Source organism: Berghia stephanieae, chromosome 1 (assembly GCF_034508935.2).
Source record: "Berghia stephanieae isolate SIO BIC M18660-M18661 chromosome 1, UCSD_Bste_1.3, whole genome shotgun sequence".
Classification (NCBI taxonomy): Eukaryota; Metazoa; Mollusca; class Gastropoda; order Nudibranchia; family Aeolidiidae; genus Berghia; species Berghia stephanieae.
Window position 1 is genome coordinate 7,303,110 of NC_088360.1, and position 26,340 is coordinate 7,329,449.

Consider the following 26,340-nt stretch of genomic DNA (forward strand, 5'->3'; position numbering starts at 1 on the left):
ATTTATGGACTGTTAACACATACATCAAAAGGATATGATAGTCCAAAAAAAAAAAAAAAATTATAAAGAAGAAGAGAAAAATAGACAGATCAGATAGGGGTGTAAAAATAACCAATTCAGAACTGCAACAGCAAGTTTACAAAGTCTGCTACTAGGTATCGTCAATGATCACCAACGGTTGAACATAACAACCCAATGATTATGATTGAAGCTCACTGGATAAATAATAAAATTAACAAACTAGAAAGCCTCCTAAAAAATATGACAGGTTGATGAAACCAGGTTAATTAATGTTCTTTCTTTTCACCAACTCAAAATATCAACCTCACTCAGATTGCAACTAGTGTGCTGTTCCATGCTCTTGCCACACATAAATATTTCAATCTCTCTCAAAGCAGAAAGAATATTGAGAGATTTTTTAAAGGGGCCATCCTCGGTATGGAAACAATTCATATCAAAACTACTTGATACAAATAGAGGCAAGATGTTTGGTCATTTGTTTTTCGGATAGACATTTCGCTACTGTTACTAGCAATTTTTGATGGCTCAAGTAATACAGGAATAAAGTTGAAATTATCCTTTTTCACATGATTCCAAATTTAACTTTGTTAATCATTCATCAGCCAAGTATCAGTAGAATCAACGCTTGAATAATCTATTAAAAAAATTAATGATTGCATCCTGTTTAATTTTACTTTTCACAAAAATTATTCCTTTTGAGGGACCTTGTACTTGTGTAAGAAACTCCATCTAAATGTAAAATTTACAACATACATACGATGATAAATTAAGGAAACACCCAATAAAGCCGGAATATTCATATTTATTGATCATCTCAATAACGCCAAGAATCTTCGATGAATATTACTTGGAAAAAAAAAATAATGCAAAATTTCAATGGTAAGAAAAGCACTTAATCAAGAGCATAACATTATCTAAATTTTAACCAATACAATATGGCGTACTGTTCATCCTCTTAATCAATGTAAAAACGACAGTGTATGGATGACTCAGTTTGATAGTTATAATTAACCAGGATACTTTTAAAAAAAATTGGATTAAGGATATCAGGCCATTCATCCCTGAAGACAGTCTTCCCATTTGGACCTGCAACTTGCAAATGCTTGCATTCTGAAAATCTTACTGACCACCGCAGATTATAACAAACAAGAATTCAAACGTTCGCACTCGAATACATAATCACAAGGAAGCTTGTCTTTCATTATATGAATTAAAAGAATACATATTCTATTCTTAATAAAACAAACAGGTATATTTAGGAAACACATAATTTAATCATAACATACAAGTGGATAATTTCAATGGATCTGAAAGAAATACTGTTATATAAATTTTGCTGGCAACACATATCTTTCTATCATGATATGACTATTATTAACCTGTCTATAACTACTATTACTACTACTCTATCAAAATCAACTCCATGCTTAACAGAAGAAGAAAAAAAAGTTTTATTACAAAATATACTTTCACAAACAGTAAATATGTCCGACATGAAATAAATATTGCGAGTGAAATTTCTTTCATAGGCTTGTTATGAGAGGACATTGTATTCAACCTGTCCTTTCCTTTTATTAAATAAGGTTTACCACAATAAGATCAAAGCATTTATCCATGTCTGAGACATTCACATGTTTATATAAGATTGCTGTCGAGGAGAGTTGCAATCAGGTCTACATACAAACAAATTTCAAGACTATCACACCAAATGAAATGACCTTATGTTATGATCTTAAAGTTAACCAAATTACATCTATGTCTAAACTTAAAAATAAACCACATCAAAACTGATAGTTTTAGCCAAGTGCTGAAAGAAATTCCCAAATGAACTGTCATACTTTCACTGTCCAAGTCATTTTTTAAATCCATTTCAAATTCTTTCTAATGAATTGCATAAAGACTACTTAATTGAGAAAAATTAGAAAAGTCTGTGAAAAACGATACAAAACCACTACATGTAATGTTTGTTTGTTTTTAAGGGTTTTACGGCACTTGCAACACGTTAAGGTTATATCAGCGCCAGTAAAAAGGATGAAAATGGGATAGTAAAAAGTTCTAGAATTACAATTAAAGCACCCAAGAGAAAGTAAGACAAAGGGGAACTGGGAACAAATAGGGATCAGATGTAGATTCCAAGAGCATACCACCAATGTACTTAATTTGAGATCACCTAAAAGTCTCATCCAGACACAAGCACAGGTCCCAACTAAGAGGAATACACTCAAATGTTTACCAATCATATAATATAATATGCAAACTAAACATAATACAATGCATAACAGAGAGATGATTTACAAGGAAAAAAATATCATCTCCCAAAACAATAACCATGCATTTGACTGTTTCCCTCCCAGCCAGGACTCCGGAAAGGGCCAGGACAAAACCAAGTAACCTCATTCCAAGACAAAGACAGAAAGCATGTTGGAAAACAGATATAAGGAGATAGAAGACACAGTATGTACCTCCCTGCCCGCAATGGGAGGTCAGGATCCCCACCCAGCCACTACATGTAAGACAACTTCCCTATTAAAAACATTAAAGAATGAACCAATGTTCAATGAATCATTACATGCCAGCAATTATAAAGCAAAATAAATAACATTTTCCCCTGAACTGAAAACTATGGACGCAATCATTGTGTTAAAGGCAGAAATAAAACAAGAACAACTGAAAACAATAACGTTCAATAATTATCCCAAAAGGACCATAAGGACAAGAAAAATACTTTTGATCAGTCAACAAAAAGTGATAGAAATTACATGGAAACAAAGACACCTATAATTATCCATGTGTGATCATGTTTTTCTAAAATTGAAACATAAATTAGATTCAGCCACTGCCAATAATTTCAATAATCAAAAAGACAAAGACACAATGCAGTCTTTTTCAAAATAAACTAAACAAACCGAGACTTCGAACAGGGGAATTATGAAAAACCATTTCTCCAAGATTGACAAATTAATCATGATAATTATAAACAATTCAACAAAACTAAGGTTTCAAAAGAACCAAGTCAACTTGGCAAATTGTCATCCTCCATATTCTGTTGCAATAAAAAATTGGCCGCCAATTCTTCATTCTTTTCACAGGCAAAGTAGGCTTGGATGCACATCGCCTCAGAGAAACCAAGAGCCTTCAACTGGAAATAAAAATGAATTCAAATCAAATAATAATATATACAGATAATGGTACTTATCATTTCATTGCATAGATAGGACCAATCTTGAAAGGAAAAAAAACATAAATAAATATATAAAACTTGTTTGTATTTGATAAGTATGTCAATGAATGGATATAGGAATTTTGACAAGGAACCAAAACTGATTCTTTAAATAAGATAACAAGTCCCATTCCTGCAACAATTTAATTTCAAAATAAAGGAACATACTTTCTAATGCCTTTTGTCAAGACAGGCCTGTAAATCATCTTTTCCAAAATTGTCAGATTTCTTTTTTGTATTTAAATAACCATCAGTTACTTCAACATACGTTGAAATTGTATTTTTCTTTAAACAAAACCCTTCCACATGACATTGCTTAGAAAACAATGAAGGAAGGAATATAAATAATTCATCAAACATCTTATGTGAACAGGAATCACCCATGTACCCATGTTGTTTAAAGTGAGAAAATTGGGGATTAATTCTTATACACAAGTAGCTCAGGTCCTTTTATTATGTTTTCTGAGTTATCTACATGATTGAAAATGCTTCATTTGCGGCTTAGGGATTCTAATTGTTGGAAATAATTTCCTGCTGTAGTAGGTCAGTGTTGAGGTAGTGATTAATGATGTTAACTCTCATAACCTGACTGCGTTAAGTATTGCAATTTAATTTTACATGTTACATGCATTGATTAGGATGATACACTTTTTCATTTGATTGCACACTTTTTCCTAACTGATCATACATTCTTATATGGTGTGGGGTTGACAGTGGTACTAGTAGTATTCATTTCGCCAACCCAGCTTCGAAAGTCTTCCACTGCCCTAAGGACTGTTCCATAGCCACCTTCAAGTTTAGTAACTGGACAGTGGAGGACGATGTGATTGCTGTTCCCAAGTTTCATCTGCACATATTTGATGCATTTCTGCCATGTCCTGTTAAGAGGCGATTTGAGGAAACCCAGTATTTCCTGGCATTTTGGGGGTCACAGCTATACGATTGGTGATTAGAATTTTAGAAACATTTAGAAACAATTTTGAGTTACCGATATCATGAAACAGGAAATCCTGTACAAACCAGAGAACTGGTAGCCAAAACAAAAAAGAGAGACAAATAACATGAATTGACATTAGAGACAGCAAGGAAGAGCTGGTACAGAACCCACAAGCCCAGAGTGTGGCTTGCCATTCCCCCATCCCCTAGGGACACAAAAAAAACTTTGTAAAGCGCTTTGAGCATGTCAGTGGATATTGCGCTATATAAAAACTCAAGTTTAGAGTTAAGTTTTTTTTAAAAACAACCAAGCAGCAGTTCGAAGACAAGCATTGTGTAATTTTCACAGCCTGCTAAGACAATGCAAGAAATCTGGAAAAATTATGGTAATTCAATTAAAGAAACAATTACCCTGTCAATGGCTTGTTTTTCAGAAGGACTGACTTGAATATATCCAGGCTCATTGGCCCTACCACCACTTCCACCACCACCACCTCCACCGCCTCCACCAGCAACTTGATCATCACCGCTTACTGGTTCATTCAACATGGCAACAAAGCGTTCTTGATGGGCACTAATTAACTGGAAATATAATTTTTTAAAAACAAATTATTAATAAGTCATACACAAGTCATAAAACAAGATTCACTAAATTTATCAACTGCTATTCATACTAAATGATAAAGAATGGACATAGCAATAAATATAATTAATTTATAAAAATCTGTATGTTTTAAAAATGCTTGAAAGTAGAACTTAAAAAGTGAAGATAATTCTCAGAAACACTTGGTCTGTTATAAGAAAGAAAAATCAAATGTATCTTCGACTTCAACATTATTCTATCCAGCTCATTGTTGAAAATCTATTATCGGAAAATATCAGTCCAAAGTCTAATTCCTTGTATAGCAGAACAAAAATAACCCTTAAAAAAAAAAAAAAATGATTGTCTCTACCAAAGTTGGGCTGTTGAGCACCACCGCACATTTATTCTTTGATCAATGACAATGGACTTAGAAAGGGAAAATAATTCTCAGTTATTGACTGTTGGCTCCACACTGAATCCTATGGAAAATGTATGGGGTCTAATAAAGATATACTGTAGCTGAAGAAATGGGACTTCAGTGGAAAAACAAATGTACTGTTTGAATTTCAAATTGAAATTTAAAGCAAGACATATTAAAAGATACTGGTCTCCCAAACCTACCAAGCATTTTTAATATTAATAGTTTATACTTAGAAAATTCAGACCAAAAGCAGACATTTCCTGTTTGTAATGAATGAAAAATAACCTTTAAACCTTCACATTCAAAAATATGCATCGGTGAAAGTTATACCAAAATTCTAATCAAGTCTATATGATATGCAATAAAGGCCAGTTAAAAAACAACATAAAAGTAAATAAATAAATCAATTAATGAAACACATGAGAGGAATATGAATTTTGTTGACATCAGAGTCCCCCAGTTTATCAAAACGTGAACATATAGATGGCATGCATCAATGAGAACCAATTCTTTGTATCATTCGACCTAAAGGAATTATAATGATAATGCCATTAAAATAATAACAATAATAAGATTTTCATAAGTAAAATAATTACCTCAAGCAACTGGGGATTGTCTTGTCCTATCTGTTGAAGCACAGCAGGCAGAAGTTGGGGATTAGCCTGAATAGTTTGTCTAAGATGGAGGAATTCTGGGTTGTTTCTCAAAAAGGCCAAAGGATGGGCATCTAAATTAAAAAGGATGATAATAATAACAATAATAATAATAATAATGATAATAATAATAATAATAACAAAACAAATGAAAAGTCGCCACAAAACAATACAATGAGTCCCCCAATCCCATCCCTGTCAATAATGCAATCATTAAAAAAAATATGAACAGATAAGAGAGTTGTTGTATTGATCAGAATGAAAACTCAAATTGCATTCAGTTTTTAAAAAAGTATTAGCCTGATCCGATAAAAAAAAAAATTGGGGGGGGGGAATATCTTTTTCACTAGCCAAAAGGTCACACACACACACACACACATACACACACATACAAAAATCACCCAACAAGCACCCATTACAAAAGTCATATCGATTCAAAGCCTATCAAAATCAGTTAAATTGCTATAGACAACAAATAATCATCAAGGGAGAAAATGGGGTTTTAAAAAATCCACCCCAAAATAACTTTTGACCCCCAAAATTGGGAATTGGCAGCTCTGTATTGCTGTTTAAGTCCATACCTGAATCTGACGATGTATCTGAAGCAGGGTTTGAAAGCATTGACACATTTGACTCGCTCCCTTCTGAAGGCCTGGAAGGAGGAGCAGCAACAGGTTCCTCACTCTGTTCTGGAATGCCCTACAAGAGACAAAACAATGTAAATCAAATTTTCCATCAATACATTGTTAATCAATGGAGGAATTTACAGGGAAAGAAGACTTGAATTCTCACAGAAGCAACGCACTGAGTTGAATTGTCTAAAAAGTAAGTCTTGATAATTTTTCAAATCAATGCCATTTTTCAATATCCCAGAACTAATTTCAGACACCCCATGGTGGAATTTTAATGCCGAAAGAGGAATTTCGGTAAACAAGAAAACTCGGATGGTATTTGGCATTGTGTTTATATATCCTATAATTCTAAACTGATAGCTGATTAGAAATATATGAAAAGTAAACACAATGCCAAATAATATCCCATCCAATGTCCCTTTATTTCAAATGAAGTAAAGCTCCAAAACCTAATGGTGGTGGTTGCAGTAATGGTGGTAGTGATATTGAAACACGGGTAGTGGTTGTAGTAGTATTGGTAGTGATGATGATGAGGTGGTAGTGGTTTTTAGCAGTGATAGTGATGATGGTGGTGGTTGTAGCAGTGGTGGTAGTGATGATGATGTAGTGGTAAAGGTGTTGGGGGGGGGGGGGGGGGGGGGGGGGGGTTACCCTTGGAGCAATGTGACCTCACAGGAATTTGACAGAAATTGCCTGTAACCTGGAATTTTTTGCTCCAGACCATATTTTCTCCCGGTGAAACCGCAGTTTTAGCATCACTGTATCTAACTTAAACATTTTCTTTGGACTGTTTAAAAAAAAAAAAGTGAAAAATAGAAAAGAAAACAGCCAACTACCTAACACAGTACAATGAATTATTTAACTGAATATACGAAATTAATATTTTTACAATTCTTTTGAGCACCTAAACCCATTAACCAGGAATGCTTTCGTAGGAAGATTTCTTTTTTTTAAAAATGCACTCACTGTAAGGAGGTACTCTGCAGCTCTGTGAGGATTGTTAAAACTGGCCCGGAGAGCACGCAACACTTGATCACGAGGAAATCCCATGGCCATTAGCTGTGTGACCATATTCTCATAGGACTGACCAGTGACAAGATTACTTTCGGCTTGAACAATGGGACTACTGTCACCCTGTGCCTGGCTTGGTGTGGTGCTTGTCTCTTCGCTGGCAGCAGCACTCACTGCCGGTGTAGTAGATGCGGTGCTGAAAGAAAAATTATCAAAGATGTGAACTGAATTAGGCATTTCTATATTATAGGAGTGTTTACTTACACCTATTTAGAATCAAGTGGACAGTGCTTCCAATGCCTAATTTCAAATAGTAAGGAGATTTGCCAAGGATGGGGGCTTCTTAAGGCGTTTATGGAGGATAACAGTAACAGGGTGAATCTCCTGAAGAATTTTTAAAATACTACCATGATAGGTTGAAAAATCATATGTATGGCAGTATGCTTCAAGAACTTGCATACAATAACTATGACCTGTCTTTCTAGATCAAACTTCATAGAGAAAAAAGAAAAGAAAAATGACAATACAGTCACTGAGATAGATGTAGAAATTGGAGCAACTAACTAAAACTAAAAACACAAATTTTATAAAGTATATATACATTACAATTGACGAATTGGCTGATTCAAGTCAATTGACTGAGAAGTTGCAATTCTAAAGTGAGTAAAACATTAACGTAAAAGTCAATTAAACATCTCCAGTCTGACGTCATCAGGAATGAAAGTGAGCAAGTTGAGGGCTAATAATCTTGGCTAGAGGAGAGAAAAAAAAATGGAACTAAAAGCTAAAAATGCCAAAGCCTAGGTTTGATCCACACTGTCGGCACGTTTGTTTCCTTTTCCTTCAGCAAGAAATTTAGCCCCTATTGCTCACATTGCAATGCAACTGACTCCTAGGTTATCTTGTTGGTTTCTAAAGATAGAGCCAATAGAAAGTTTCCCTTTTGCTCACATTGCAATGCAACTGACTCCTAGGTTATCTTGTTGGTTTCTAAAGATAGAGCCAATAGAAAGTTTCCCTTGACTCGAGAGTGACAAAAGGAATTTTATTCATTTACAAGAAGACAGTGTCAGTGGGGGTCCCCATGGCTTAATTGGTAGAGGACTCTTTTTGCATGCAAAAGGGGAGGAGATCGATCAAGTGATTAGCTAGGTCTGTTATAAAAAGCTTTTCCATAAACTAGCATCCTTATCCAAATGGTAGCAAGCAATTGCTGTTGTCCATTTCACGTTAAAGAAACCAGAATAAACTCAAGGTCCGTGCCTCTGAAGGACTAATAAAGAAAATAATGTAAACGTCATCACTTTCCCTGATTTATGAGTGTTACACTGCTGAGTGAATAATTCACTACCCTGACAAAATAAATTTTAAATGTCATCAACATACATTATATCTCTCAAATGACATATCTTATAATTTTTTTAAAAGAAATAAAAAGACAATATCTGAAACTTCTTAGATCAGACAAAAAGAGAAATGGATATAGCAAACAATTTATGATTAGATAAACAAATAAGCCTAGAGAATTCCCACCTTTGTGTAGTTTGTGTTTCAGCTGGTTTATCAGATTGTGCTGGAGTGGCCTCAGGAGCAGCTGCAGCAGTAGCACCAGCAGTTGTAACTGGGGTCTCAGATGAGCTCGTCTCAGCAGGCTTTGTTGGAGCTGGTTTAGCCTGTCAAAAGAGAAATGTAATTATTACACGGTAATACCACTGTGGTAAACTATACATCATATCAAACTAAGAATAACCATTAATAATTAAGACATAATGAAACGTATTTGTATTTTCAAAAAAAAAAAAAAAAGAAAGACAGAAAGAGAAGAAAATGAAGGAAAGAAGACATTAGCAACAAACCTGAGATATTGAGATATACATGTGTTCTTTCCTTATCAAAAATATATCTAATTTTTAAAATTGACAATTTGATAATATAGTGGTCTCCATTTGTGAGTATGGCTCTCGGGAATCAGAGCTTGGATGCAATATGTCAATACCCCTAAGATTTCATTGGTCAAAATATGTCTCTCCTCCGAGTTTCAATAACTGCATACACTAGTTTGCATGTCTGAAACTGTCATTGGCCTGTTTATAAATCATTTACAATTTGCTTTGATTTTGATACTTTGGGTTATTTTTTCAGGGTAAGACCAATGTTATCTTTTCTGTCACAGAATGTGATACCATCCTTTGACATATATCTTAAGAGACTTGATAGCACGATTTTTTTTTTTCCTTATCAATATAGAGACCAGTATTCCCAGTGAAATTGTGGGATTTCAGGAAAATCAGTTGCATCAGCAATTGTAACATTTGGAAGTCTAGCAGTACCAGTGTCTAAATCTGATCTGAGTTATCACCACTACTAACAATATCCTCCACATCACTGCCCTGGGTGAAAAATACTTTATCTCCAAAAGAAACAATAAATGAAAGAGTAGCGGTAGAAATAAGAGTGGTTATGCTAGAATCAGAATTAGAACTTTTCTTTTCCCTTTTTTTCCACAGGAGCATGGCATCAAAATTATTATCAGTGTCAGGTTTGTCGTGATGTGATCTCTTGTTGCTACTATCTGTAGGCACTTGCAAGAAGTAGCTCTCGCGAGTTGAAAACAGGCGAGGATTTCTGTTTCCGTTTTTGAGGGGAAAAAATTTAGGAGTGATTTTAAAATATTCATTCTTCTTTCTCAGTGGAATGAAATGGCATGTATTATATATCATTGGAAAGGGCATAAAATTCTACATACAATGATGGTAATATTATTATCTTTTTATATCATGATTTTGAGAAATCTTTGTGTAAAGAGAGTATATGTGTTTAAACGCTTATAACTTTTAAACCAGAGATGGTCCTTCTTAATAAAAACAAGTCCTTCTGAGATACATATTAAAGTAGCTTCTCTAAAAATTTCCGAGCAAAATACGTTTGCACTCAAAAGTTAGAGCTCCCCAAAAAACAGTAATTGGCCTCGATTGTTTACAGAAGCTGCCATTTTCTTATACTGATTCACTTCCTGTCGTCTGCTGCGTTTGAGAGATAACTTCGTCAATCCACATCAAACTTTACATCTGTATATCTTACAATATATTCCATTTATGGAAGTTATTTTGTTTTAAATTATTTAATTAATTGGCGTTTTCATGTCCATGCATTCATTTTATAATTTACAATTCTCTTCCTTTTTTTTCCGATTGATTTTTCACTGTTGATTTTGACGTTTTTCATCCTTTGACGGACGTCTGTCCAATTTAGGGGAACGGGGGAGCGGAAGTTTTTAAAATCACCTATTTTCGATCATTTTAAACACTAATACACCACCTCAGACATTTATCAGTCCATATCTCTGCTTTTATGAGGTCTATTTTCATTTTGAAAAGTTCAAAGTGAATAACTAAATGACGCTGATTCAGTGGTGTATTTGGTCTATCTACATGTGAATAAATATTTAATTGTCGACTTTTCCAAAATTCCAATAGGTCATTCATTTGCATGTCGTGATCTATTTTTCCTTGATTTCAGCTGTTTCACCTCTAAACTATACTTTTCTCTCTCCATAAATAATTATTTTTCTGTTTGCAATGTATTACAGAGATGTTGAATTACCACATGTAAAAATTTCAAAGTTGTATCTGAAGCCGTTTCTGAATTATACTTGATTATCCATTGGGTTGCTGTGTTTTGGTCACATATTTTCCTATAAGCTTCTATAGAGATTTTTCACCACATAAAAGGTCATAACTTTTTAACTAAATGAGATAGAGCGATAATTTTTTCACTTTAGTAAATGTTTCACTGCCCTTTATTTTTCTACGCTAAATTAATACCAATATCACTATTTTGAAAAATTCTTGCAAGTGCCTACTATCTGGAACAAAATCAAGATCTATATCATAATGTAATCATAAGCATTGCTAGAATTGCGATAAAACAAATTAATCATGTTTCTATGACCACACAAGTAGGAAATTCAATCAAAATCAAGTGTGTGATATCATGATACGATTTCAAACAAATCAAAGTTACAATAAAAGGAAGAGCGCCGTTTGTATAAGTTCCAAGTCAAACTTTTAAAAAAACCTCTCTCATCTCATTAAATGTAGTTCCATATCTGAAGCAGACGTCGGAGGTCATCTTCCGCCAAGCTGATCTATCTCTTGCCAATTCTATTAAAGCAGCGCCACCTTTCTCAGCTTCATCTGTCCAAGTTCTTATACCTTTCAAATAAGTTATTCTTTGTCTTCCTCTTATTCTTTTTCCATTCATCTTTCCAGTCAAGGTGAGTACTTCCAAACCAGGGTGGCGGATAATGTATCCTAAAAATTCCATTTGGCGTTTGATGATTTTTGTTATCAGTGATCTTTTTCTGTTTGCCATTTCTAAAATTTCTTCATTTCTATTCCTTTCCACCCATGACACCCTCATCATTTTTCTGTAAAACCACATTTCCGCTGCCTCCAGTCCTTTAACCATGGTCTTGTTTATGGTCCAGTTCTCACAACCATATAGCAGCAAAGACAGTACATAGCAATCCAGGACCTTGATTTTTGTTTTCATGCTAATATTCCTGTTTTTCATAATTGTATGCAGCTGGTTGAATGCATTCTTCGCCATACCTATTCTTTTCTTTATTTCCCAATTTGATTTTCCATTGGATGTTACATTGAAGCCTAAATATTTGAAACATTCAACTTGTTGTATTGTTTGTCCTCTGCTTGTTATTACACAGGCTGGTGGGTTATTATTTTTAGATACCGTCATACATTCTGTTTTAGATATATTCAGTTCCAGTCCCATATTTTCACTACTCCTGACTACAACATCCAGTAATTCTTGTAGTTCATGTTCAGATTCTGCCAGTAGAACCGTATCATCTGCATACCTCAGATTTGTTCCATTCTTTCCTCCAATACACACCCCCTTCTTATGTTCGATATCTCTTAATATCATTTCACTATAGAGGTTGAATAAATCTGGAGACAAAACACACCCCTGCCTAACTCCTCTTCTTAGCTCATTGTCAACACGCATTGCTGCTTCTTGTTCCCAGTACAAATTCCGTAATATTCTTAAATCTTTACCATCAATGTCCAAGGATGATAGAATTTTGAATAGTTTTTCGTGTTGTACTTTATCAAAGGCTTTTGAATAGTCGATGAAACACATATACAGATCTTTATTTACTTCAATACATCAATACAAAAAAAACCTCTAAATATGGAAATGGCAAACACACCTCGAGAGTGGAATAAAAAGAGTTTTATAGATTTTAAGTCTATCACATACAGGTTTTGTGATGCGTAATTTTAACCCAACTCCCTATCACTAATCATGTGCAGGTTGAAAGCAATTGGATTCAGTAGTCTGATGTCACGCGCCCGGCAACGGCGGCCATCTTGGTTCTAAACAAAGAAAATCATTACTTTTTAGTCTTCATGCTGGCTAGAAATTTTCATGCCCTTTTCATATGCCTTGTGATCAGAATGTGTAAAAGTCAAAATATGATCAAATTGATGGGGGTTTTTTCCTCTGGATACACGTTTAAGCTCGCCGGAGAAATATTTCATACGGCGTCCGCCATTGTTCCGATAGTTTAGAGCCAGTGTTACTAAGTTACCATGCGTCATTAGGAAGGAAGTGACGTTATGACTGTTGAAGACTATTGGTACTCAGTCTGAAGAAGAAGAAGAAGAAGAAGAAGAAGAAGAAGAAGAAGAAGAAGAAGAAGAAGAAGAAGAAGAAGAAGAAGAAGAAGAAGAAGAAGAAGAAGAAGAAGAAGAAGAAGAAGAAGAAGAAGAAGAAGAAGAAGAAGAAGAAGAAGGAGTAATAATGTTTGTTAAGAATGTGAAACAACATCAAACTAACCTTTGTGACCATAACCACGACAAAGTTTTTTTCTTCTATTTTATACTCTTCCACCTTCTTTCCATCATCAAGAATTTTGCCTGAAAACACAAATAAATTTTTCAAATACAAATTTTATAAAATCATACATATATATTGTTTATATAGATTTTAATATTCCAAAATATGAATTTGCCTATAAATTATGTGTGGGGAAAGAGAAAAGGAAGAATAATATAAAGAGACTTGAGCACTAAAATCATAGTTAGTTCATTAAAATATATATCATTTTAACTTTAATACTTGTCATGACATCACATATGATTCTCCATTATCAATAATATGTTTTTCTCTCTCACACTTTTGGATTTGCCACAAGCAATGAACAAAAAAATCTATATTTTTGAGGAGATACCTGAATTTCAAGAAAAAAAATTGTATCAATACAAAATTCAAGATTTTCTACCCCTATTTCAACGAATTACCACTTTACAAAGTTTTAGCATTAAATGGCATTCAGTTCTAAGAAATTTTGGTGAGAAAATCCTAGTTTGGCTAATTTTGACTTTTAATAAATTGGTCAACCGACGAAATCTGCATAAATGGCAGGTATGTTCTCTTTAAAAAAAAAACAAACAAATGTTTCTGACAATTATATTGAAGTCAAAATATAATTTTATTATACAGACAGCAACAAAAACTAGACACTAGAGATATATATATATATATGTGTGTGTACAACGTGGTTAATTCCCATGACAAGATATAAATAAATAGTCACTATCATTTTCATATTACATTCATAAATCATTTACTTGCGATCTAAAGACTTCGTCCGAAAGAAATAAATATATATTCTGTGTTCATTTCTTTTGAGCATATAACTTATGATGGAGAAAGTGATATGCAAATGCAAATGTCTAAATCTCATGATAAGACTGAAAGATTCAAACTGTATTGCAATCTCTGTTGCATAAAAAAAAAATCAATGAGAAGTAAAGCAAAGACATCAAATTACTTTTTAGAATGGTAAATGCTCTGATCCTGTCCTGGACAAAGAAATGACAAAATAAAACAAGACCAACCTGCATAAATGAGTTTCTGCCCAGCAGCAGGAAAGTCTTTTCCCTTTTCAGATTCTATCTTTTCTTTCAATTCTTTGACCTGAAACAAATATGACATATAAATTGAGAGGCCCAGAAATATACAATTATTTTCATGAATTAGTTCATCCAAGCCCTGAAATATAAAAAAAAACAACGCCATCGCCTGAAATGAGAAAAACTTGCAATAAAAATAGTTATTCATTATAATCCCAATGAAAGATCATTGAAATAGTACCAAGCCCATAAGCTTTGTGATCATTCATGTTCAATTACACCTATATTACACTTCTATCAACATGCATTACAAAACCAAATTTGCAGACTTTGCCAAAATTAGCCATAGAGCAATCGGTTGAATGATGTTGTAGCTGTCTGCAACTATACATGATGACTGCTGTAAAGATTTTGCTGCCTGGACAGATTATCATAAAATTGTTGGGTGATATCATCAGAAGATGCTGCCACAAAAATAAGTACACCGACAGTCTAACAAAAAAATACAAAAAACCTGTAGATTGATGATGTAAATGAGCATCTCTTGGTTGATTAATCAAAGTATCCGTAACCCATTGTCCATTAAAAAATTTATTATCAAATACTATAATATTCACCGATGTAGTGTGAAGATCATAGTAAATTTGACAATGTCATAAATTCGCAGTATTTGATAGGTCTGTCCACACCCAATATAGCGAATCCTTTCAACACACAGTCAGCTTGAAAGCATCAGTTAGCTGTGTCAGATAGTCATTATAGAGTAGATAGCATTAGACAGAACCTTGACCATGGTTTGTTGGCTTACACACAAATGTTGCTATTACTGGTATACAATCTGGGAAGTTTCCCTTCCATTTCAGGGAAACAACACTCCTACCCAGCGGTACCATATCATTCCAAGATGATCTCCATTTGATGTCATGGAAGTTAGGTAAAACCAATGTTTTTATTTCCAATGCATGCAACAAAAGATCGGTAATAGATTTAGTGGAATTCATCACACCATTAACTTTAACCATTCACAGAGAATGAGTAACATTTAAAGTGAACAGACAGAGGTCTTGCTTACTTCACAGTAGATACTTAGTAACTTAGTTAAAAGTCAATTTGACTCTCCGGAGTGAGCTGATAAATGGCCTTGTGACCCATTTTTAAAGCTCTTGAGTGACAGGTCTCCATCAATATGTTGTTTAATGATCCAAGTCTTATTTTCTTCAGGAGGAATTATCCTATCGATAATAGCGTTGTTTGTTTTCAAATATGTGCCAAGTTAGTATACCCTATGACCGTTAATAAAATAGGGTAAAATTAAACTTAGCCTAAGATAGGTAGGACAAAACAAGAAACTTGAAAATTAAAATTCTTTTGGCAAATCTTTATCCCTCATGCCCTAAATTCATCCCAGAAAAATCGTTACTCAAATATCAGCGACCATATTTGAAATACAAATGAATGTTGCAAACAAAGGGGCGATACTACCTATTTTGCAATCTAGACATTTTTGAGCCTTTAAACTGATAACATTTCTTTTGATTACCTGATTTTTAAAAAAATCGGTATCATTAGAATTGTGAAAAGCCCTTTAAAATGATGTAGCGGGAAAGAGAAAAAAGGGATGCCCAAGACTAGATGGATGGAGATATGAAAGAGCAGGGCCTGGAAGAAGATGATACAATGAACCGATATGATAGAGATGTGGCATTCACTGTGGCAACCCTGCAAAATTTCAGAGCAAGATATGCTCGCAAACAAAAGTTATAGCTCCCACAAATTAAAATTTGATTTCTTCGATTGAGTAAAATCACATATTTTTGATAACTTTAAACGCACAATCTCGCACATTTATCAATCCATAATCATATATTTTCGACTCCAGCCAGGGTCAGGACAAAACCAACTCATCTCATTCCAAGACAAAGACAGAAAGCAATTGAAAAACAGATACAGGAAGTACCTCCCTGCCCACTATGGGAGATCAGGAACTGCACCCAGGTATTTGATCTAATTGGTGTATAAATATTTTATTGCTGATATTTCAAGATTCCAGTATTATTGTGGTTGTAAATCCAAGCCAAAGATCACCCAGCTTATTTTTCTTATTGAATCATAAAGTATTGATAAAGACTATTTTGCCTGAAAATGATATGTCTCTATTTTATCTAAGTATTTAGAGATGTTATTTATTTGTAGTTCTTATGAATTTCAAGTCCTAATCTATCATTCCTTGATTTGAGCTGCTTCAGCTCTGAACTGTACTTTTCTCTCTCAATAGATAATTCTTTTTCTGTTTGTAACGTATCACAGAGATGTTGAATTACCTAAACCTGCCAACCCTTCTCATTCCAAAAGTGGAATCAGAACATCAGAAAATAGGAATTTGATACAAAAAATAAGAATTTCTGGCACATGTATAATTCCCTATCAAAATTAGAACAAACCACATAAAACAGTGCTGATGGTGACAAAAAGTGAAAAAGTAGGAAAATGTTGAACGATTGCCTTTAAGCCCATTTTTCTGCACTAAACCCCACTTTTAGAGCAATTGAGATGATAGACTATCATTGATACTTAGCTAACTTCTGGAGAGTGGAAAACTGCACCTGTGTGTTCCACCACACATCAACTCTCTCATTGCTAGCACATTGTTTCGAGAAAATGTAGTTTTTAAAAGGAGGAAATTCCTCCTCTGGACTGCAAATTGCGGATTTCCGCGGATCCGAGGAAAACCATCAGCACTGATAAAGACATTAATTTCTGGCATAGCTGGTAAAACTGCATATCCTGTTAGGTAATGGAATGGGGAAGGGGAAAAGGATTGCAATTTTATCCTGCATCCCTGAACTCATTCCAGAACCCCCCCCCCCCCCTCTGTCAACGGCCATTTTAGTTAAGGCCTGTTTTGAAATCCAATGCATGTCTGTCATTAACGATGAACAGTTATACACAGACGCTTTTTTGAAACTCTGCTCTTCTAAAATTTATCCACATTCCAGAATATGGAAACTTTCGTAATGCACTAAGAAATAAGTAAAGTTAATAAAATGTCAATAAAATATAAAATTATCCAACAATAAATCACTTGATCGACAATAGGTTATACTGTATATTCACAATATGAGTCGCCACTCATGTGGATGTCGTGGCTGTATGGGTAAGTCGTCTATCTTAGAAGGCTTGTCGGAATCGACGCTGTGCGTTCGAATCCTGGTTCCACCACTGTTTTTTGGGGTCTTCTTTCTAAAGAACATGACAAATGATAAACCCCCCAACCCCTTCTTTTTTTAAAAATAAATCTTTCTCTCTTAGTTCCTTTCTATAGAATATTGCAAATTGTATTATTCATCCCCACTCCGATCTCAAAAAGTGCATAATAACTAAAAATATAAATAAATACAAATAAAGAAACAAAAATTAAAAGGGCAATCAAATAGGTATATTTATATGTATGGAATATCTTCCTCAGAAACAAAATAATTGAGACAAAATATCGATTATCGGGGAAATAAAAAATTCAATTCATTTTAAAACTCCTGCTCAGTATAAAAACAGAACAAAAGGGAGAACAAGTACTAACGTCGTTCGGGAAAGACAAAAAAAAAAAAAAAAAAAGAAAAAGAAAATTAAGGGAGTGAGCGGATTTGAACCAGTGCAGCAAAAAGGAATAAAATTAAAAGTAGTGTAACCCACTGGGCTGTGTATCCACACTGACATCTGAGTAACTTAAATTGCTCATCTGATTTTCAAAATTTTGGTATCCTTTGAACCGTGTTGAAAAGCACTTTATTATTATATAGGTTTCATTGTCATTGAGCCTGAGCTCAACCCAATTTGAAGTCATATAGGGTCGTTATTTTTTAGGCTACCTCTATTCTCATTCTGGGTGAGAATAGAAAAACATTCGACCTCTCATCCTGGTTGAGAATAGAGGATACTCACCCCTGTATTAACCAACAGTTAAGGTTAGCTTAGCCACCCCCCCCCCCCCCCCCCCCCCCCACCCCCAATTCTCACCTGATCATCATTATCTCTCTTGTGACTGCTTTAAGTGACACTGACTGGACACAAGGAGGGTGATCATACATGTCATGAATTTATAATTTAGACTGGATGGCTTGAGATATGGGAATCATGTTGGAAATGTGTATACGAGAGTTAATCTCTCTCTCTCCACCATCCAAGTGCTGGCGGCTTTTTCTATTTGATCTCGTGTCATGGTTTCCCCTACGCCCAACACCTCGGTTGTTTGTGGGTCACCCCCCTCCGCACCTTCCCCCACCATCTGTTTATTTCTCTCCCTACCTAGGGCAGAGCTTTGCATGCATTATTGTCTAATATTGAATGACACTAACCCTGCCCCACCCCTAACACATGGTGGGGTGAGGCCTGAGGTAGTCTCCATTCTTCTATCCTCTGTTTCTTGTCAATTGAATGCCGATATCAGACGTTTAGTTTTTTGAAGTCCAACTGTATGCCTCAGTAGAATAGGAACATTTAAAAAGTGAGTTTACCTATACTGCTGGTTAAATGAATCTTGAGGTTGGTTGGAGATTAGTTGGTTCAATAAGAGGAACTTTACTAAAACTAAAGTCAATGAAGATGAATTTTTTTTTTTTTTTTAAAAAGGATGCAAGGTGTTCGTTGAGTATCTTCCTCTCCTTACATCCAGTACCACTAAAAGCAGTCACGAGAGAGAGAGAGAGAGAGAGAGAGAGAGAGAGAGAGAGAGAGAGAGAGAGAGAGAGAGGGAGGGAGTGAAAGAGAGAGATGATAATGATATCAACACAGATTTCCAACATGATTATGATTCCCATATTCATATCTCAAGCCCATCCAGTCTTAAAGTCTAAATTCTAGATACAGTACCACTGAAAGCAGTCACGAGAGAGATGATGATTGGGCGAGAGTAGCGATGAGGGGCGGGGGCTGGGGGGGGGGAGTGAGAATAATAGCGAGAAGGTGCTACTACCTCTATTCTCATCCAGGATGAGAATAGCCACTCCCCTAAAGTTAGTTTAAAGTTAAAGTTAAAGGCACGTTTCTTAGACTTAGACTTAGAATTAGAAAGTTGACAGATGCTAGTTTTTGAAATAGAGTTACGTTTTTGTTTTTTTCAAAAACATGTGTCTTTAACTTTAACTAACGTGAAGGCATGCTCACGACTCTTAATATGATTCAATATTGATGATGAGACGGCTGATTGAGAATGATGAAATTGAAATGAAGAAATGCCAACTGCCAAGCCAAGGCCAAATGAATATGAATGAATGCAATTCAATTTCAATCAAAATATCCTTGCTCAATCACACAAGAATAAATAACAAAGTTAAACCAGTAGGAGACAGTAGGGAGAGCTGTACTTTAAGAAAGATCGAAGGTTAGTCAATTCGAACTAATCAATGAACAATCGACACTAACTAAAAATAAAAAATTGCAACTCACTGTGATTTCTGGAGAAACTTCCAGTTTGAAAGTTTGCTGCTGTAATGTCTTTAATGTGATAAGCATGGTTATTTCTTTATATTGAATACCGTTAATAAATATAAGTTTGGCAAAACGAACAAATATTCACTCCCACGTTGAGCTCTCAAAAAATCAATGTTTTTGTTTGGAGTTGAGACGCCGCGACAGTGACTGTTCTGAATGAGATGGCGGCCATTGAGCTATAACTATTCAGCAGCAAAATTTATCGTTTTACATTGAAAGGCAAATAATTTTGCATTTTGAAATATTAATGATTGATAGTTTTTCAGCAGTCTATGGGAAACAAAAAAATCTCTTATGCTTGTTAAGATTGACAAAGACTGAATTTTTAAAATCATAGTATTATCTTCAGGGCCAATTTTTATTTGGGAACTGTGTTTTCCGTCCATCAATGAACTGAATACACAGTGTGTATTCACCGGAAGAGACTATCCGGGCTATAAGGGTACAAATTCCTATGGATGAATAAAGTATTATTATTATTATTATTATTATTATTATTATTATTATTATTATTATTATTATTATTATTATTATTATTATTATATTATTATTATTATTATTATTATAGTAGTAGTAGTAGTAGTAGTAGTAGTAGTAGTAGTAGTAGTAGTAGTATTAATTATTATTATTGTTATTATTATTATTATATTTATTATTATTATTATTATTATTATTATTATTATTATTATTATTATTATTATTATTATTATTATTATTATTATTATTATTATTATTATTGTTATTATTATTATTATTTTTATTATTATTATTATTATTATTATTATTATTATTATTATTATTATTATTATTATTATTATTATTATTATTATCAGATTAAAAAAAAAAATTATTTAATTTTTTCCCCCACGACTTATGCCCCCCCCCCCCCCTCCCCATCATGGACAGGGAGATCACTGGCTGTTTCTCCAATCCCATCCCCCTATACGTTTTCCAACTTGCTCTTAATCTTGTCTTGGAATAAAATTAATAAACAAAAATGAATATAACAGCTTAAAAAAAAAAGAACAAAATGCCAAACACGGAACGTTTCGGGCTCAAAACCCTTCGTCAGCCTACAACAGAAAACAATAACGTAGACGTAAATACATCACTAAATTCCAGATAGACGACAGATATATTTATTAGGTCCTCTCTGTAGAAAAATCTTGGGTAGTAAACAAAAAAAAATAAGGCGTTCGATATGTAACTAATGAGTTTCAAATAGAGGGGAATTAAAACAACGCATACAATTTTGGTGCACAAAAAAAAGGAAAATTGCAGATAGAATAGAAATAGGTGTAAAATGTATCCGTGCAATAAATCCAATATGGCGGTGAAAATAATAATCCAGAAGCATGACGAATGCACAGTAATTCTTAGGAAATGGAAAGATCATGAATATGAACTAATCTTGACAATATCTACTCCAACAATGAATGAAATAACACAAACCTGAGAAATATAGAAGTCAGATACACCTCAATGGAGACAGTTTAGTGACATTCCAGTCTAGTGTTGAGTCCTCGGGGGTTTAAACATCCAAGGGTTTTAATCAGATGTGTTTCCTGTTTGCATCGAGATATAGTGTCTGTGGAGCAGAACTTCAATACACAAACTTTAACGGCCCTGGTGCCGGGATGGCCATGTAGGTTGAAATGTTGGGCCACAGCTGTATCCGATGTGTTGGCAATGTCCCGTAGATGCTGTGCAAAGTGATCTCCCAATCATTTCCCGTCTAGCCAACGTAACATATCTTACAATGTGCGCATCTATTGGCATACACAAGGTTGCGATCAGTACAAGAAAAAGATCTTGTGATGGTCCAATCTTTCTCCGGAAATACAATAGTCTTGTTTTCATAAAGGTGCTCACACTCTTACATTTAGGCCTCATACATCTGCGGGCTGTAGATCTATTGTCTTGTGGTGGCTCAGGACGACTGTGTACAGGCAAATCCTTTAAGCTGTGGTCTCTTCTATATGCTACCAACGGCAGTTGAGAGAAAGCCTTCTGGGTGTCCTCATCAGCTTGGAGAAGACCATAATTAATTGTTCATCAACATTTTCTTGACTTGATGAGCATGAGGGTGGTAAGGACCAAGATGGGGCGCCTGTTTTGGCGTGGTTGTTCATCCTTGCGGGGCTGCAATGCCACGAGTTTTCATAATAGCCTCTGCCAATACTTGGTCAGGGTAATGGCGATCCCTGAATAAGTCCAACAGGATGTTTCGCTGCCTGATGAATTCCCCATTATCCTGACACAGTCTTCTAAGACGGAGTATCTGGCTAAATGGAATGGAGTCCACTCGAAAAGACGCAAGGACTTGCTGTTTTAATTCCGCTCAATTTGGAACTCCTTAGTTACATATCGAACGCCTTTTTTGGTTTACTTTTCCAAGATTTTTCTACAGAGAGGACCTAAACAATCTCTGTCGTCTATCTGGAATTTAGTAATGTATTTATGTCTTTATTGTTTGTTGTTGTTGTTGGCTTATCATCATCTTGTCGCTCCAACACCGAGCCCACTCCACAGCATCTGTGGAGCAGACTCTTAAGTCATGGTCAGTGCAGCTGGCCCATCCTGGCATTCTCTAAGGATGTGCTCCATTGTCTGTTCTGCGCATCCACATGCACACAAGCTAGTCTCAGCCAGCCCCCACTTTTTCATGTTTCCAGCTGTTCTCCCAATTTTTGCCCGTGCTCTGTTCAGTGTTACCCATTCATTCCTGGGGAGCTCAGTTCCGTAGGGCAGTTCTTCTTCTCGGATCTTCAACAGCTTCATTTGCATGATTGTCCCACTCCCTCCGTGTGGAAAGCCTGTAAACAGCCGAATGGTCAGGGTTAATGCTTTCCTCCGTCATGAAGCTCTTTCTCGACTTCAGTCTACTTGTCATTGTGTTGTGGTCATGGAGGAGGTGCCTTGGGTCCATTTCCTGTTTATATTTCTGGGCTTTGGAAGCAGTGGCTCTTCGAATGTGGGGAGGTGCAATGCCAGCCAGCCGATAGAGGACTGTAACTGCAGCCGGTTTCAAGTTACCAGTAATGATCCGACAGGTGTTATGTAGCTCAGGGTCAATCTTTTTGGCATGACAAGATCTTGCCCAGACTGGTGAGGTGTATTCGGCTGATGAATAGCAGAGGGCTAGTGCGGTTGTCCTGACTGTTTTCGGATCTGCTCCCCATGTAGTGTTTGTCAGTTTTCTTAGGAGGTTCTTTCTTGTGGCCATCTTTGCTTTTGTTTTCTTTGTTTGCTGAGAGAATGACAGTGTACAGTCTAAGGTGACATCGAGGTACACGGGGAATGTGTTGTTCTCCAATTTGTTCCCATTCCAGGAGAAGTTCAGTTACCTGTTGGCTTGGTGGTTTTTTAAATGGAAGGCACACGGGATTTTCCTGGATTGGCATTTAGTGAGTTCTTTAAATAATACTCAGAGAGTGTCTTCAGGGCATCTGTTAATCTCTCCTAAATTATGGTCTTGAAATCAGAGACCCGGGATGCAAGACACAGATCATCAGCATAGAAACCTCCGATGTTCTCAAATTCAGGTTGGTCGTTGGTACAAATGTTGAAAAGGATAGGTGTTGTTGGCTGAAGAAGGGGTTTGACCCCGAAAAGTTCCGCGTTTGGTATTTTGTTCTTTTTTTGAAGCTGTTATATTCATTTTTGTTTATTACTTTTTACAGTTCATATCTTCTAGCAGCCTACTATCACTTTGGTTACTTGATTTTGTCCTGCCCCTGACAGGAGACCTTGGCTGAGAGGGAAGCAGTCATATGTATAGTTAGTTTTTGGAGATGATGTTTTTTCCTTGTAAGTCACCTCTTTGTTATGCAGTGTTATATATTTTTGTTGTTTTATAATGATTTGTAAACATTTGAGTCTATCCTTTTTAGTTCTTCTTCTTCTTCTTCTTCTTCTTCTTCTTCTTCTTCTTCGTCTTGTGGAAACCTCCAATATTGTCGAGGATCACTCCACAGTTTGTAGTGTTTTACATTTTAAATTTGCTAAAACTCTGCACATAATACTAAAACCACATAGATTAAAAAGTCACGTTGTGAACTCCAGCAATCGCGTGAAGGCATGTTGGCAACCGTTTTCAGCCACTTCAGCTGGGAGGCTATTCCATAGTCGGGCAGTGGAAGGGAAAAACGAATACATGTGGGCGTCTGTTTTTGATGTTGGGATGGTTACTCTTGCTGTGTGTCCCCTCGTATTTCTTGTGCCGATATCTTTGATGTCGTTTGGAAGTTTAAGGCACGAATTTTTGTAGTAGATCTTGTGGAACAATTTAAGTTTATCTATCTTTCTTCTCTTTTCCAGAGGTTCAAGGCCAATCCGTTGTGATATTTCAGACGCACTTGAGAAAGGATCGAATGTGTTTGTGATGCGTCTTGCTGTTTTTCTTTGGATGTTTTCTAAGGTGTCGATGTTTTTCTTTGTATATGGGTCCCAAATTGAGCTGCCATACTCCAAAATTGGTCTAACAATAGTTTTAAAAACAAGGGTTTGAGTTGTGATTGGGCCTCTTTTTAAATTGCGGGTGATGTAAGCGCTTGTTTGATTTGCCTTTGAAGCCAGGTGACATATGTGTCATTCCATTTGAGGTTTTTAGCAAACTCAATGCCAAGGTATTTTGCTGTCTTTACATGTTCCAGGTTTTGACCATGAAGTTGGTATTCAAATGTTATAGGTGCTTTCTTATTTGTGATGGTTAGAACATTGCACTTTGATACGTTAAATTCCATTTGATTTATTGTTTCCCATTCTTGTAATTTAGCTAGATCGTCATTTAGTGTTTTGCAGTCGTCTGTTGTTTTTATCTGATTATATAATGCTGTGTCGTCAGCAAAGAGGCGCACTTTTGACCTTATACCTCGTGGAAGATCGTTGTATCCTGTGCTTGTGTCTGGAGAGACTTTTGGGTGATCTCAAACTAGCACACAGATGGTCGGCTATTGGAATCTACATCTGTTCCCTCTTTATACCATTTCCCTTAGATTATGGTTTGTTTTTTTTTGCTCGGAATGCTAATATAACGAAAAACTAGAATTTTTTGACTGGTATCCCATTTTCTTCTTTTCTACTAGCCCTAAAACGACCTTGATGTTTTATAAACGACATCAAACATTTAAACAGAATAAAGTCCTTAAAAGAATGTAGATCTCATCATCTTCCTTGCGGCTAACGCCGATATTGCTTAAACCGAAAGTGTCCCAAGCCCGTAACCTTATGAATAAGGATAGGAGACAAAAAAAAATTAATCGTGCGAGTACAAGTAGCTTCAAAGCAGCCTTTAAACCCCCCCCCCCCTCTCTCTCTCTCTCTCTCTCTCTCTCTCTCTCTCTCTCTCTCTCTCTCTCTCTCTCTTTCTCTCTTTCTCTCGCTATCTCTATCTCTAATCCCCCTCTCGCTCTGACGCTCTATACTATAAACTTTTTATTTTCAGGTTTGGATTGTGTTTTGTTAGTTCATTTTTTTTCTTCTCCGGACTCATATTGATACGTACAAGGAATATGCAGGGCAATACATTTTGACTCAATAGCTTACTTAGTGGATTAATTTCAATAACTATCATAACGAAGTACTATGCTAATTAAATTGTGCAATTAATTTTTTTAAAGTAAAGATTTTTCATCTTTAAATTATGTCAGATTGAATTAGAACAAGTTCACCAAGTATAAAGTCGCTATTGTCCCAACAAACCTCGCCTGAACCTGGCATTATAAGTAAGAGAAACATAATGGTCAGCTTAAAATTCATGTCTATTTACGCTAATTACAGGTGAGCGAAATAAACTACATGTCTTTTTCAGGAAACAGTCTCTCGCATCCAAAGTCTTAACTGTATCCAAAATTAAAATAATAAACTTAAAAGTTAATAATAGGTCGATCAAACTTCTTGAGTCACCAGGAATGGTGTCAACGTGTTGAAGTTGAAAATTAAGAATTTTTTTCAAGGGAATATTAAAAAAAAAAAAAAAGTACTATTGTACCTAAAAGGAGCTCGAACCCCTCCCTAACTCACCCCACCCCGGTTACAGTTACGCTGCGCTTAACAGCCGGCCACCTCGCCTTCTCGGAGCTCAGTCAAACAGTTGAGCCCCAATAATCTCATCCGGTGTGTTGAATACACAGCGGTGTATTCAGTTCACTCATGGACGGAAAATACAGTTCTTTTTATTTTGCATTTACTGCAGAACTGTCATACATTCAAAAGAAGGACTGACCTACATTATATTTAGAGAACAAAACATTCATTGCAACCCAGTTGAAATATATAAAAAAAATTACAAACATATAGTGGCAGAATTTGTTGACATAATAAGGTCTAGAGAAATTCATCAGCTTTTGAACTAAAGTCATTTGGTATTTATTTTCATTGAGTTATGCTACAGAGAAAAACTCTTAGCAATACTCACAAACTCTATGGTGACAC

General features: G+C 35.3%; 1 protein-coding gene across 2 annotated transcripts; it reads right to left on the reverse strand.

Moving 5' to 3' along the window:
- Positions 1-803: 803 nt before the first annotated feature.
- Positions 804-20,099, reverse strand: LOC144967135 (UV excision repair protein RAD23 homolog B-like). 2 transcript variants are annotated; one of them, XR_013644324.1, is made up of 10 exons: positions 19,861-20,099; positions 14,404-14,482; positions 13,340-13,419; positions 9,011-9,150; positions 7,433-7,673; positions 6,416-6,533; positions 5,778-5,908; positions 4,589-4,759; positions 2,526-3,160; positions 804-1,972 (listed from the first exon to the last, which is right to left on the reverse strand). XR_013644324.1 is itself a non-coding variant. In XM_078904004.1 (9 exons), exons 1-9 carry the CDS (start codon positions 19,924-19,926, stop codon positions 3,035-3,037), a joined length of 1,152 nt encoding a protein of 383 aa, XP_078760130.1. In that variant the 5' UTR covers positions 19,927-20,099; the 3' UTR covers positions 804-3,034. The 2 variants fall into 2 exon arrangements, 1 of the variants encoding a protein (XP_078760130.1); XM_078904004.1 differs by having other exon boundaries at positions 804-3,160.
- Positions 20,100-26,340: the final 6,241 nt, after the last annotated feature.